Here is a 13,898-nt window from a genome sequence, read left to right as displayed (position 1 = left end):
AAAATTATTCAGTTATCTTATTCATCGCAACTTGAAAATATTTCTATGCGTGCCTATGCCAAAAAATCCCCTAAACCAATATATACAAATTGTTTTCAGAATTTTGATGCAGAAATGATGAGTAATTCGTGAAATATTAGCATAAGTTGGTGTAAAAATGTTATTTGAAACACTGAAATCATACTGTGTGACTCCACTGACAGCCCTTAAACTAACATCATTCTGTTCTAAATATGAATCCAAGGAATATCTCAAAAATAGATTTTCTGTCAGGAACTTCTCAGAATTTGACTAGCTTTCAGTTGTCTCTTGCCAAAATACAAACTCTCATGATGGGCATTTCCTTACACATTTGCTGCCTGCCTGAGGTCTTTATTTTAAATAAACATTCCAAACAAAATGTTGTAAGAAAAAAATATGATGATCTGCCAATGTAAGAAAAAAAAACCCCACCAGAAGTATTCTCTTAAAAATCCCACTGTCCTGTTGATTGGAATGGAAACCTGGGGTAGGGCTATATGCTTATTGACACCTTTATAAAAATGAATACATGTGTGGTCAAACTGCAGCAGTTATTTCTTAAATGTCAGCTTTCAGCATACAGTTGTACAGCCTTTATCAATAACGGGTTTACTTCTTTTCAGAAAATAAGAACAATTATTATTATTATTATTGTTGTTGCATTATTGTTATTGTCGTTCTTCTTCTTGTTGTTATTATTTAGTGTTTAATAGACTTCTAGTATAAGGCAAAGTCAAGGCAACAGGCCCATCAAGCCTGCCAGCCTGCCTCCAGCAAAGCAAGAAAAAGTACTTCTCAGGTTTTGCCTGAATAGACCTTTGTATCTAATAAACTCTAAAAGATATATCTAATTCTTTTTAAGGTCTGTTATGTTTCTAATCTCCACAGTAAGTAGCAGTAAGTTTCATGCTGTATATATTTTGAAAAAATGACACGGTTTCTGTCATGTAACTGCTGCGAGATAATTTAATCTGTTGTCATACTGTGATAGAAGTGATAGGTACTGCCTACTCAGCTTCATCATGCCATTCCCCAGTTCATATACCTCTCTCCATTCCTTCCTATTCAATCTTTTTTCCAGTCTCACAAGGCTCTCCTCCAATGGAAGTTGCTCCACTCCACACAAGCTTGTTGCCCTTTCACTAATGCTTTTCAAGCAGAATTTGGAAACTAAAATTGTAAATGATATTCAAGATGTGGGGACACTATGCACTTGCACTATGGCCTTACAACAGACTACCGCTCTTCCTCAAATTTTACTCTGCACTTATTTACAATTAATTACATCAGCTCTTTTTATCTTCCCCTCATGCACACAAGCTGATGAAGACTTGATGCAGAGGACAAAAATAAAATGGTATGCCACAAGCATATGCCCACAAAATAGGAAGGAACTGGTTCTGGACTGAGGGCTGAAACAGCATCCTGGGATGTGGCAAGGTTCAACCAAACAAAATTCTACCATTTTAAAACTTCTGAGAGCTTTATTTTCTAACACACTATGACTTTAACAAAATGTAGCTTCATTACATTTAAAAGAGTAGGGAGATTCATAAAACAAGAAAACTCATTAAGCAGCCATAAACCAATATACTCATACGTTATCCTGGGCATTCACAGTCATAGATGCCCCATGCCAAAAGCTGGAAGGCTATTTTATGGTCTCTGCCACGTAACAAACACCTCATGTAATATTTATAAGACACTATGCTACAGACACTTCAGATTTTACATGGATAATAAATGTCAGCTTACTTTGCATGTGAAACTATAATAAGGTTACACTGTTAAACATACAAAAACCTTGACACAAAATAAACCCTTGCTAAACACCTAAAACCAGATACAAAAGAAACAAAACACATATATTCAGTACCCTGGAAATTTTTCAGGAGATCCTTCATCTGATCTTTGTATTGTTCCAACTGTTTGCGTAAATCATACAGTCCTTCAAGCCGTGTTAAGGGCAGTGAATCACAAACACCAACTGAGAGAAAGTGGTTAATTTCCTGCAAAACAACGTTTTGTACTAAGTACATATAACCCACAAATAAAAAAGCTTCAGGTAAAGAAGTGGCTCTCAGCAGTCCACAGTGCAGATATTAACAGATGCAAAGTATGAACAGAAACCTACAAATACCTCAGTCTCTGAAAACTAGCAATAAAAAGAATCCATGTCTAATTTAAATAAATTTCTCAACTGTAGCTAGGAAATACTTTTTCTTTTGAAAGTTTGCATTACCAAAAACACTATGCCATGAGATATATTTTAAAACGTAATTACCTCCAAAAGAGAATATGGTCCTTTACTGTATTTTATTTTCTGCTGAGTTGTTCGCAAATCTTTAAAAGCTGGATGTTCAGGAAAAGGATCTAAGCATTTGATTGCGTGATAAAGATTTTCATTATCCTTATTATCTATCACCAGATACTTCAACAAGCCTAGGACCTGTACATAGAAAGTAAATAAACCCCAAAAATTACAGAGAAATGTTAAGAGACGATAAGCCATATTTCCTATTCAGGCTATAATGTAGCTTTCCAAGTTCAACTAAACTGCTGAGATAATTTATTTACACTGATAGAAGTTGTAAGATGTTTAGAGGCTTGGGGAAATGACAGACATATTTTAAAATGATGAGGCATTTTTGCTACTTTCCCTTTCAAACAAAAATCAAAGTTTTTACTATCACGGCTCCACAGTTCTATCCTGTTTCTTGATGAAGTTGATTTCAATTACTGGCCAGTACAATAACTAAGATATTGGCAATGATTTAGCAAAACACGGCACCCAAACAGCTCTTCTGATGTTATCAGGACTTTATTATTCTCACTGAAGTGCCAGTAATTTGAAATTCAGACAAATATCATAACTTACAGCCCAAATCACTGAATTCTCACAGAATTTGTTTTATAACAGATTCACAACTTGAATAAATGCTTGACAAAGTGGTACCATACTTTCTTTGTGAAAACACTGCTTTTATGGTTAAAAATCAATGCAACTGAATTATGACATTTTTATTTGAAGACCTGTGTTTACCTGAAAATTATTAATTAGACTCCATTTAATACTAGAATCAAAAACAAAAAGAAGAAACTGAAAAGTGATCAGTAGAGGGTGGGCTTCCCTGCAGGAGTATGATATGAGAGGGTTTCATATTTGATATTAGTTCCAATTCAGAGAAATTTCTGTCCTCCCCACTTCGTTTCTGCCTAGGGGTGCCCTGACAAGTTGCCTTTGCAGTTGTGCATGGACAACTGTTTGCAAAGACATGCTGTGGATCTGATCACAATCATTAGGCTGGGAAAAAAAATTGTCAGGTTGGTTTCAGCAGGATCAGCAGAGCCCTCCAGCTGAACTGGAAGTACAAGGAGGAGGATAATGTAGAGTTACACTGCAACCACAAAGGTGCATATGGTACTTTAGGATCAGATTAACCCAGAAGGCAACATGAGGACTGGAGTGCAACAGGCACACTCTGGAAAATAATGCTTGTCACACAACAGAAACTGCTTTGTTTCCATTTTAAGGCCTATGTGCAGCATTTATTTTTTACGCTTATTTGTTAAATAAATAGCTGACCTATTGAATTCTGTTCTCTGCATACGTTTCCTCTTTGTCCTCTAGACACCTTCTCACACCAAAAGTCTTCATTCGTATTTTCTGTGAAATCGTCTACAGAGCTTTATAAGTAACTGCTGAGCTACTCAATGTGCTATTTGACAGAACAGAAGTATCAAAACTGAAGATGCTTTTATTTAAAAAATTAAAGGCATACTATCACATCCCAAATAATAATTTTTAGGGGAATCTCCAAAGCATAGAAAAAAGAAATTAAAAGCGAACATGAGTATAGATAACAGCTTTAACAACTGTGAACATGAAATAAGAAGCTAACAGATAAGGAATAAGCAGCAATGCAAAACTACCTGGTCCTGAATCTCAGACTGGTTCATGGCAAGAGGTATTAGGGTTCCTACAATAACATGAAGGTGTGTCTCTAGAGCATCACTGCAACACGTAACCGCTGTGTGGCAAACGTGATGAAGGAGATCACAACAGAGTGAAAAGCTGCGCATGGATATGTCTCTGATAACAACAGGTCTGTCACGGGAAACAAAGTGAGATACAAATGGTCACTGTCTCAAGTATCAGCCTATTACACAACAGGGAAGAATAAGGGAAAGAAAAGGATAAAATAAGGAGGAACCGATTCTCAAGTTTAAAATTTATCCATCAGCTCTATGGACTTAGCTCAGGAGACACAGAAAAACTTGAACACACTGAGTTTTACTGATCACTCCAAAAAATGAAATAAAATCTTGTAGAAAAATATATACCACAGTGGAAAAAAATCCAAAAACAAACAAAAAAGGCTTTTAGACTATTATTTGCCAGAACAATATTGACAGAAACAGAACAAAGTGGAAACCATGCTCTCTGAATCCCCCTCTATCTAAAAAAACCATTAGTTAAAAAAAAAATTAAATATTAGGTTACAAAGGACACCTGGGGATTATCTAGTCCAGCTTCCTGCCTGAAGCAGAGTAAATTTCAAATTCAGATAAGGTTCTCAGTGTTTTGTTGAACTGAATTCTGACATATTCCTTGGATGGAGAACCAATAGCTTCCCTGAGCAACCTGCTTCAGTATTTAACTATTCTCACTGCAAAAATCCTTTCCCTTACATCCAACCAGAATTTCTCACATTGCAACTTGCTGAGTGCTACCCCTTGTCCTTTCACTGTACACTTCTAGGAAAAAATCTGACTCTACTTTTGCTGTACGGTGTCTTCCCCTCCAGAAACTGGAGAAAAGAAATTAGATCAACTTCACCTATCCCCTTCAGGGTCTTCCACTCAACCTATCCCAGTTTGTCATTATCCCTCAGGTCCTGGCTGGATGGGTGACACAGTGGTATTCCATCCCAGGTGAGAGACTTAAGGGTTGCTTTAGTTCAGTTTCATAATGTACCTGTTGTCCCCCTCTTACAGCTAGATGAGGTCCCTCTGAAAGGCAGCCTTGCCCTCCAGTGCATGGACTGTCTCTGCCCCAGTCCAGCCTTGATTGCAACAGTAAGTCCCATAATAATGGCATTTACCATAAAATCCACACATCTTCAACATCTCAGGCTATGAAATGCCTCGAACAAGCAAAGCAATCAACTTGAACATCATCTCAAAGATATTTAGGTGAATAAATCTGTCTGGGAAATCTAAAGCTAGACCTGAAGTAAGAAACTAACTTAGTCTTCTTATCTGAAAGAAAAGGATCTCCATTTCAATCTTAAGCCTCATGATGGACCAGTTTTCTCAATCTGAAGACAAGCTAGAATAACATGTACCAATTCTCACTCATTTTGCAAGGTACCCACTGGTGAAAATGTAAATGTCAACGCTGTTTATTAACTCGATAAGCACATTTTATTTGACCTGTGCTTATTTTGCACTTAACTCCACATTTTGAGTTTTTCTCCCATATCTTTTAAATTTCTAAATACCCTTTCTGTCATCAAAGTCTCCCAGCGTTTATTTTTACAACTTGATGGCCTATTACATGCTGCTGCAGTACAGTGATCATCTGAATACAAGGACAGCATAAAACATTTCATACTTTAGTGAGAGTTCTATATTTAAATTCTGAAATTATAAAAAATGGCAATTTCATTTTAAATCTCGGCAAATTTTAATTAATTCTACCAGTGAATTTACATCTGCTGGTGATACTGAAATGCATGGTTGCAAGAACAAGGAAGTACATACAGGAAGAACTAGAGATAATTACTGTATTTACCTGCTATTGATGTGGTGAATCAGGGTGTAAATTACATCTCGGAGTACAAAAGCCCAGGCTCCGCCTAAACCATCTTTTATTTCTTTAAGTAAGAGACTAACAAACAAGTGATAAATTAGAAGAACTCTCTGTTTCTTATAAATGTTGTTTGTATCTGATGCATGCTTACAAAGGGCTAGAAGGATTTTCTGGAATGAATCCTAAAAATGAATAAATTAAGAGTAAAAAATTAATTCATAATGTCAATACAGATATATCTTATATAAAGAAGAAAGTTAAGCAGGATATATATTTTTTGTTAGCGGACATGGGCAAAGAAGCTTAATTATTTTTATTGCTTTAAACAAACAGAAGACCTACACAGAAACCAATTCTCCAAACAGGACAAAAAGCCACATACCTCCTCATTTTCTTTTTTTTATTCCCCACAACATGAGAAATGTTATGCATATTTTTCAGAAAACCAAACACGTACAGCAATTTTTACCAACAGAAGAAACATCAAATACAAAGCATTAAAACACTGGGTAATGATTCAACCTATATTCTTTCAAACATAATGTTCATGCATACAAAATGCACTGTTTCACACAATATATCACTATAGACTGTAACTGTTAAAACTGTAAATTTAAAACCCCTGTAATTTTAAAATACTTGGAAGGCTGTGTTACATTTGAAAAACCTTATTCCACTGGCTGGCAATATAAACCTTTACACTCAAAAGATTTAGATGAACATGGTCCAGAAAAGTTTTTTTCTTATTTTTAGATTTCTTATAGAGAGGCAAAGTCAGTTCTTGACAACATATGCAACAAAACAGCATAACTTGAAATAGCTACGCTTCTAAGGAAAATAAAGTTAGAAGACAGTAATAAGTTTAGGTTTTATTGCAAGGGATGTATAATTTCATATGTCTTCATATTTGCCTTTAACAAACGAAAATCAAGTTTTGAAAAATATCACTGACCATAAAATTTCACAGTCAGTAAGGGAAGTAAACATTTATATTTTAATTGTAGGCTGTATCTAGATAAAATTGCCCATATGTAATTACTTTAGAATGTTCTTCAGACATATGACAAATATGGCACATTCTAAACTGTGCCCAGTATGCACGCATTTCCCCAACCCTTAAAATAGTCCTCTCTACTTTATATATATTATAAAATGCATATAACTATATAATTAACACAATTATATAACACATATTATGTAATGCATGTAATGCAATAATTGATAAAATACTATAATTATATATTGCATATATCTGTCCCTGAACTTGTGACTTCTTCCATTTCAGAAGGCAAATAAAAGAACAGAAAGGGGTCTAAGGTTGTTTATTTTCCTTATATAGAAATGAAGAAAATGTGTAATTAAAACAAAATGTACCCATAATAAAAGCTCTACATTCTACAGAAAAATAAGTAATTATTACATACTTACAGGGCTTTTAGAAAGAACTGCTACAATACTTTTTAATTTGCTTTTATGACAGTTGCTAATATAGTCCAAGGTTGCCTTAATCACATAAGAAGGAAAATGAGGAGGATTAGGAGCAGGATCCAGTTCCCTAAATGAATTAAAAGGAGATTTATATTTTTCTTCCCAAAAATAAAACACTTTGTATTAAACACAGTAATTCTTTTTAAATAAACACATGAATTCCTAGAAAATCTTTTCTGCTTTCAGTAAGAAGCACCAAAAACACCCAGAAAAGTGACATATACCTTACTTTGTAGCTACTTATTGTCCCTCTATGGCAGCTTTCTAAGTTGTATTTTTTTAACATTCTTTAATATTCTTTTGAAAGATCTTACTGCTAAAACCCCACACATTTGCCTAAGGTACTTTGTAGGAAAATCTAATTGCAAATCATAGATAAAGCTTCTGCATTTTGTAATTGTGGGAACAATTTCATTGAGAAAAAAGGTAATCATGAATCTCACAATAAAAAAAAGGGTAGTCAACTTTTCTGGGACCTCAAAAAGAAAAGAAATGCATCATGGTAGTAACAAAAGAGCAAAATCTAAGTTTCATCACTCTTTTGTTACAATTCCCTTCTTAGAAAGAAAAAAATTTAAAAGCAGACACCACAGTCTATCAATAAACTTACAACAAAAAATTTCTTTAAAGAGTTTTGAAATCCTCAGCTAATTAACTTTAGGTAGATTTTCATAGAAATGCTTTGGTTTCCTTCAAGTCTATATTTCTACAATAAAGATACCTTCTTCGATAACTTTAGGAAGTGCAATGTTTTTCCAAATAGTTTGTATCTTAACATAAAAACCTGGAATTACCTGAATTAACTGAAAAGCTAATAAAAATGAAGATATTTATGGCATTAGAATATTTCTATTCATTAGGAATTTATTTGGCATTGCTTAACCAATCTCCTTATCAAAAACAAGAGCTGCCACTACAAGAAGTGCTAAGAAACTTTACTTCTCAGTGACCTCCAGTTGTTAAAGACCATTAAAAGAATCATCTTAATTTGGAGACCAAAACCTGACCAATTTTACAGAGAGGGCAGTCCATCCAAATTGGCACTGTCATAATAGTCCAGCTCATCAACATACAATGGCATTCTCTTGCCCACACAATCATTCTTTCCATTAACTGAAGAATTACAGAGGTTCTCCTTCCTGATCCTGGTGAATAATTATGCGAGAAAGCATGACTGTGGTACATCATCAGCAGTGACAACAAAATCCTTCAATTCTCAACTTCAAGGCCACCTCTTATGCCTGAAGGGCATGTTTTAATACACGATGTTATACAAACACACTCAGCATTTAGAAAATGTACAAACACATACCTTACGTATTTACTTAGATGAGCTCCTTCTTCTACCGTGGTACCAGGTGGTTCATGTAAAGTCATCAACACTTCAACCACAATCTCTGGTAAGTTATTATGAAATAAATTGTCTATTTGCTACAAGAAGAAAAATAGTATTTTAATAAGAAAAAAAAATGTTAGCTAAAATGATTTAATATTTCTTTTCCTTCTGAGAAAACCTATTTTCTCCTGTCTTGATTCTCTGTTTGTTCCTTTATTCATGACATACAATTCATTCATTCATAATTTAAGCCTGGTTAAGTCTTACCTATGGCAGTCACAGGTAGAACAATTTACTTTCCTACAGCATATAGAAAAAAAATTATGTTTCATTTTACTAGTAGTTTTGATTACTCTGCCTCTGGAGAAGATGGCTCTTTTAACAATATATTAACAATTAACAAAATATTTTAAGAGGGAAACATGACAGATATATGACAGAGAAACTCAAGGTTATATGATGAATGGTAAAAAAATTTACTGCATTCTGAAAAAAATTATAATTTAGTCAACTGTCTGCCTGAAAGTTTCTACTGAATCACTACTTGGAATCCCTGGGGTAAAAATCTGGATGGTTTGAATTTATTAAAATAATAATTTTGTATCTATAAACGAACTGTTTACATTTATGGAACGTAAAAATGTTTCTTTCTGGTCTGTTACACGCTATAGAACTCAATTTACAATTGTGAAGGGATACCTGTTTTCCCAAGCAGTTTTCATCCTTCAGCATGTCGTAGACTTTAGAAGCTGTCTCTCTTTGCTCCACTACTTCACTCATTCCATGGCTTTGATAGGCAAAATACGGAAGGATATTCACAAGTAACTTTGGAAAACAGTCTGCGAGAACCTGTCTCCAGTCTTTTTCAATCTTGTCAGCAAGTGACTTCACATCTTCAAATTGACTTCTAACCACCAGGTGTGGAACCAGAACTTTATAACAAGACCTACAGACAGTAAATAGATTTCCAACATGTCCTTGAACTGGCTTTTCTAAAAAACCCTGAGCATCATATAGCAAATACTGTTCCTCTGCTTTATAACAAAGCTTACAATCATTTTTCAGTTATTGCTACAAAAAAAGAAAAAAATTTACCAGCATAAATATAATATACTTCATGCTTCGAATACATTTCAAAAGTTCTCAAAATGTTACTTTACAACAAAATCCTGATGCATTCCTACATTTAGAAATTTGGGACCCTGTGTCATAACTGTAAATAAAATCTAAATAGTACTTTCATATATAGCAAACTTACCTGTAGAATTCTTCAAGGCTAGCATAGTTCAGAAGAACATAAGGAAAAGCAGACAGGCTATATCCACTGTCATTTATTTTCAGCCACTCCGTCACCAAATAGTCTAAATGTGACGTCATGAATTCTTCTATACTTTTATAGCCAAAAATGTCAGATACTTTCTTCAAAACCTGTACGTGAATTAAGATTGCAAAAATAGCATACAGAGTACGTGATACCATGGCAAATTGACAGCATTACGCCTCCATGTGTACCCCTCCACCTTTTAATGAATAACTCAGCTCCTATAAGCATAAGTAGGTTTTTTTTATTATTTGTATTGCCGTATCTTAGAACAGCGCCATCAAGGAATTTTGTGAAGTAGGGACTTTGTGTAAAAACAGAAGGCAGCGAATAGAAAGAAAAGATTAAAAAGAGAGAATACATGCACTTAAAAATGACATGAAAGGTTGGCATATAAACAGCAATCATTTCAGTATGCCCTTGTGTACTTCAAAATAGACATATACTATCTTCCAATACTTTGCATTTATTTTACATATTTTCCACACTGGAAAATTTGCCTCCACTGGGTAAAAATTTTTTTTAAATAAAATCTGCAATCTTCAATGTATAAAAGTCTAGTTTCTATTTCAGATCTGTGCATTGAACATACAAGATTTACCACTAAAATTGGCTTTTGTGATGTCCTTATTTCTATGTAAGTAGTTAGATATAATTACAAAATCATTCAGTTAAATACCACATTAGTCATACCTTTACAAAATTTAACAACTTTCAACACTGACAAAGCATTTTGTACTCTTCCAATTTTAGCCTAACCTAAATATAAAATGGAATTTTATACTCGCCTTTTTCACCAGGTGAGGTTCTAATCCATTCTCTTTCACAGACTGGCAAAGGGCAAACAAAGCTTGCTTTTCACAGACTGGACTGCAGCACAGGACCATGGTTATAAGCATCAGTAAAACTGCTTTTCCATTATGCTGTTTGTCCAAAAGCTCTTCAGGACTCGCATCACCCCTGACCTTTAATAAGAAACAATGAAGAACTTGGACAAATATTCTGTTATAGCATTCTCCTAATTAATAAATGAGCATAAATAATTTAAAGTTAAGGGCATTAATATAAATACTGCTGAAAATCTTGCTTTAGTTGCTTAAAAATTACTTCTACCAGCAGTCTGCTTCACTTCTCAACCAGAAGTTACTGCCTCCAGCATGCCAGCACACCTGCTGATACCTTGTACCCTCCAGATCATGTTATAATATCAGCAGTTTACACAAATGCAACCCACTTAACAGAGAAATCATGGAGGCACAAGACAAGTCTCCCTGATGCATACAGGAAATAACTGCCTTGCCATTCAAATGCAGTTCTTCCCCTATTAAGGCATGGTGTTGACAAGTGATGAGTTTAAATAAAAGTATTAAGAAACTGCAATGAAAAGGCAGAAGCTGAGACAACACCAAACTGAGGTGACGGAACAAGGAGCCAAGGCAACACAGAAATGAGAAGAGATGTCAAACAGCTGGAGGCAGCAGTTCTGAGAGAAAACACGATGACAGAGAGATGAGGCCTCAGCAGCAAGCCCAGACTACAAGACATCGGAGAAAGGGAACAGAAAAAAATGCAGCAGAGAGATGATATGCAGAGAGATGACAGCATGACAGAAAAAAATTAGAAAATGTAGACGATGTAGATGACTTAGCAAGGTAGCAAGGATGGAAGAAAAGTGAAAGACACTAAAAGAAAAATTATTAGTTAAAGAAATTCCACAGTAATATAACACAGTATTTCCAGTCACTGCAGTGAAGTCAAACTATTCCTTCACTTCAAGATTCTTCTGAGTAGTTTAATTTCTCAAGCATATCTTTGTTTTGTGAAAATCACTGCTCTAATACCTCTGGAAACATGATCTTTCTGAAATTTACAAACCTGGTTTTATTCTATGTAAACAATAACTTAATTTACATCGCCTCTTATTCATTATTTGTATGTTGTCTAGATTATCAAGGTTACATTTTTCTATGATTCTTAAGTGTTACAGCACTGAAACCTGCAACAACAAGTAGTATGATTCAGAAGAGCAGTCTGAAAAAATTTACAAACTTCTAATGTGGGTAAAACAGTGAGTGACTGGGTGTGTAAGGAATTTCCTGACTACCACTCTGTTTCACCAGTTCAGATTACCAGAAGTCCAGAAGAACTAATGTTCTTGGAAAACTAAACACAAGCATGTTAAAAGTAATTTTATTCATAAAATCAAAATTAGGCAAAACTAATTACTAGATGTTGGTACCAGGTTTCTCATTCCTTCCTGAACTCTGAGATATGCATTCTCAAAAGCCTTCTGCTGGAGCTTCAAGGGAAGAGGTTTTGACGTTCCAGAAGAATCTCTCTGTTTCACATCTTGAAACAAACTTTAAAAGAAAGAACAATCATTATTAGCATAACATGTTTACAGAGTTACTACATATTGTGCTTATCACATAATAAGATTCTGATTTTCTGAATATAATTATTTTTGTCTTCATTTTCTAATAGAGCGATTTCCCTCCACTTCCTTTAACATAATCAAGAATATCTGTTGGGGTGAAATGGCACAGAACAGTCTGAAAATACATAAACGTTTCCCAATCTCTGCCAGTGCAGGAAGGCAAACTTGAGTTGTCCATCATAACAGATGGACATTCCATGTCACGACGTATGTTGAGAGTGAATTTGTTGAACAGATGTATATATAAAAAGAGTTTCTCAAAAAACATGTTTTGCAGATAAAGGCCCAACCCACTTTGCTCTTTGTAACAAACATGGGAGCACCACAGTGAATCCAACCAAACATTACTCCAGCCATTTCTAAGTGACTACTAGCAGTTACCTAAGAAAGATCACCATATGCTTGCCTTGAATGCATAATAATTCCGTGAATATAACATTTGATCACGGGTGACCTAGGCAGATCATGAGTTAGAAGTGATGACTATATTTAGTATACTTTATTAATTTCCTCTTTAATTAATTTATTGCTTTTTGAACCCCTGTAAACATTCAACAGTTGAAGGTAGTAGAATAACACTCAGGATAAGTTGTTGTACAAAGAAATAAACTACATTTTCTCAGAATCTTGAACCTGTTAGCTTCACCTTATGTGTCCTTAAACTGAAAAGGACTGTCAATATTCACTTTGTTCTGATTCAGATTTTGTGGAATTATGTCATACCTCCTGCCATTCAACTGTTTTGCTGCTGAAGGGCTCCATTTTATGCAACTGATAGTTGTGCATAAAGTGTTTCATACTTTTGAACATCTCTCCTCTACTACTATTCCAGTTCAATTACACCCTTTTTGATGTACAGAGGAAGAACTACGTACAGTATTTAAAAGATGAGATTCTTTGAAAAAGGTACCTAATCTCTTTTTAGAGGATAAACAACCATTTTCTATTAAAGTTTTGCATAATAAATTTAGTATAAAATTTGCTATCATGTATAGTTTTATACATATATGTATAGTTTCTCTCTCTCTCTCTATACATATATATCTCACATTACAGAATAACTAAAAAGTAGATGAAGTGTGAACACTTTACTGTTCAAGCTGAACACAAAGTAACTTGGTAGGTTTTTATATTCTGCCAAGATTGAAGTGCCAGAAAAGAGCAGCTATGCAGAAGCTGAAGTCATACCTAGTAAGGTGAAATCAAGCATCATTTTTATAAACAGAAAAAATATCTGCATTATCACCTGATAATTGACTTTGCAGCAAGAATGCGAACTTGATGGTGACTGTCTGCAAGGAAATGTGGGAAGGCATCATTCACAGGTAGATCTTCATTTCTCACATTAAGGATTGCCCACTTGCAATGAGGATCAGCCTGAAGAAAATTAATATTGTGATTTAAAATCTACATTAGATAGATACACTGAAAGATGCAAAAGATCTTGAGACACTATTTTTAATTATATCTTCTGTAAATA

General features: G+C 34.5%; 1 protein-coding gene across 1 annotated transcript in view; it reads right to left on the bottom strand.

Annotated features, from left to right (window-relative positions):
- ATM (ATM serine/threonine kinase) overlaps positions 1-13,898 on the bottom strand; it is a 64,150-nt gene that overhangs the window by 34,003 nt on the left and 16,249 nt on the right. The window contains 11 exon segments of the mRNA XM_050333390.1: positions 1,898-2,030; positions 2,306-2,470; positions 3,955-4,129; positions 5,819-6,018; positions 7,265-7,391; positions 8,637-8,755; positions 9,360-9,606; positions 9,919-10,088; positions 10,770-10,946; positions 12,221-12,341; positions 13,665-13,795. Of these exon segments, the coding sequence (XP_050189347.1) occupies positions 1,898-2,030; positions 2,306-2,470; positions 3,955-4,129; positions 5,819-6,018; positions 7,265-7,391; positions 8,637-8,755; positions 9,360-9,606; positions 9,919-10,088; positions 10,770-10,946; positions 12,221-12,341; positions 13,665-13,795 (1,765 nt within the window).

This window comes from Myiozetetes cayanensis, unplaced genomic scaffold, assembly GCF_022539395.1.
Source record: "Myiozetetes cayanensis isolate MyiCay16 unplaced genomic scaffold, myiCay2020 scf5-8, whole genome shotgun sequence".
NCBI classification, from domain to species: Eukaryota; Metazoa; Chordata; class Aves; order Passeriformes; family Tyrannidae; genus Myiozetetes; species Myiozetetes cayanensis.
This window is presented reverse-complemented; position numbering and strand designations above follow the sequence as displayed.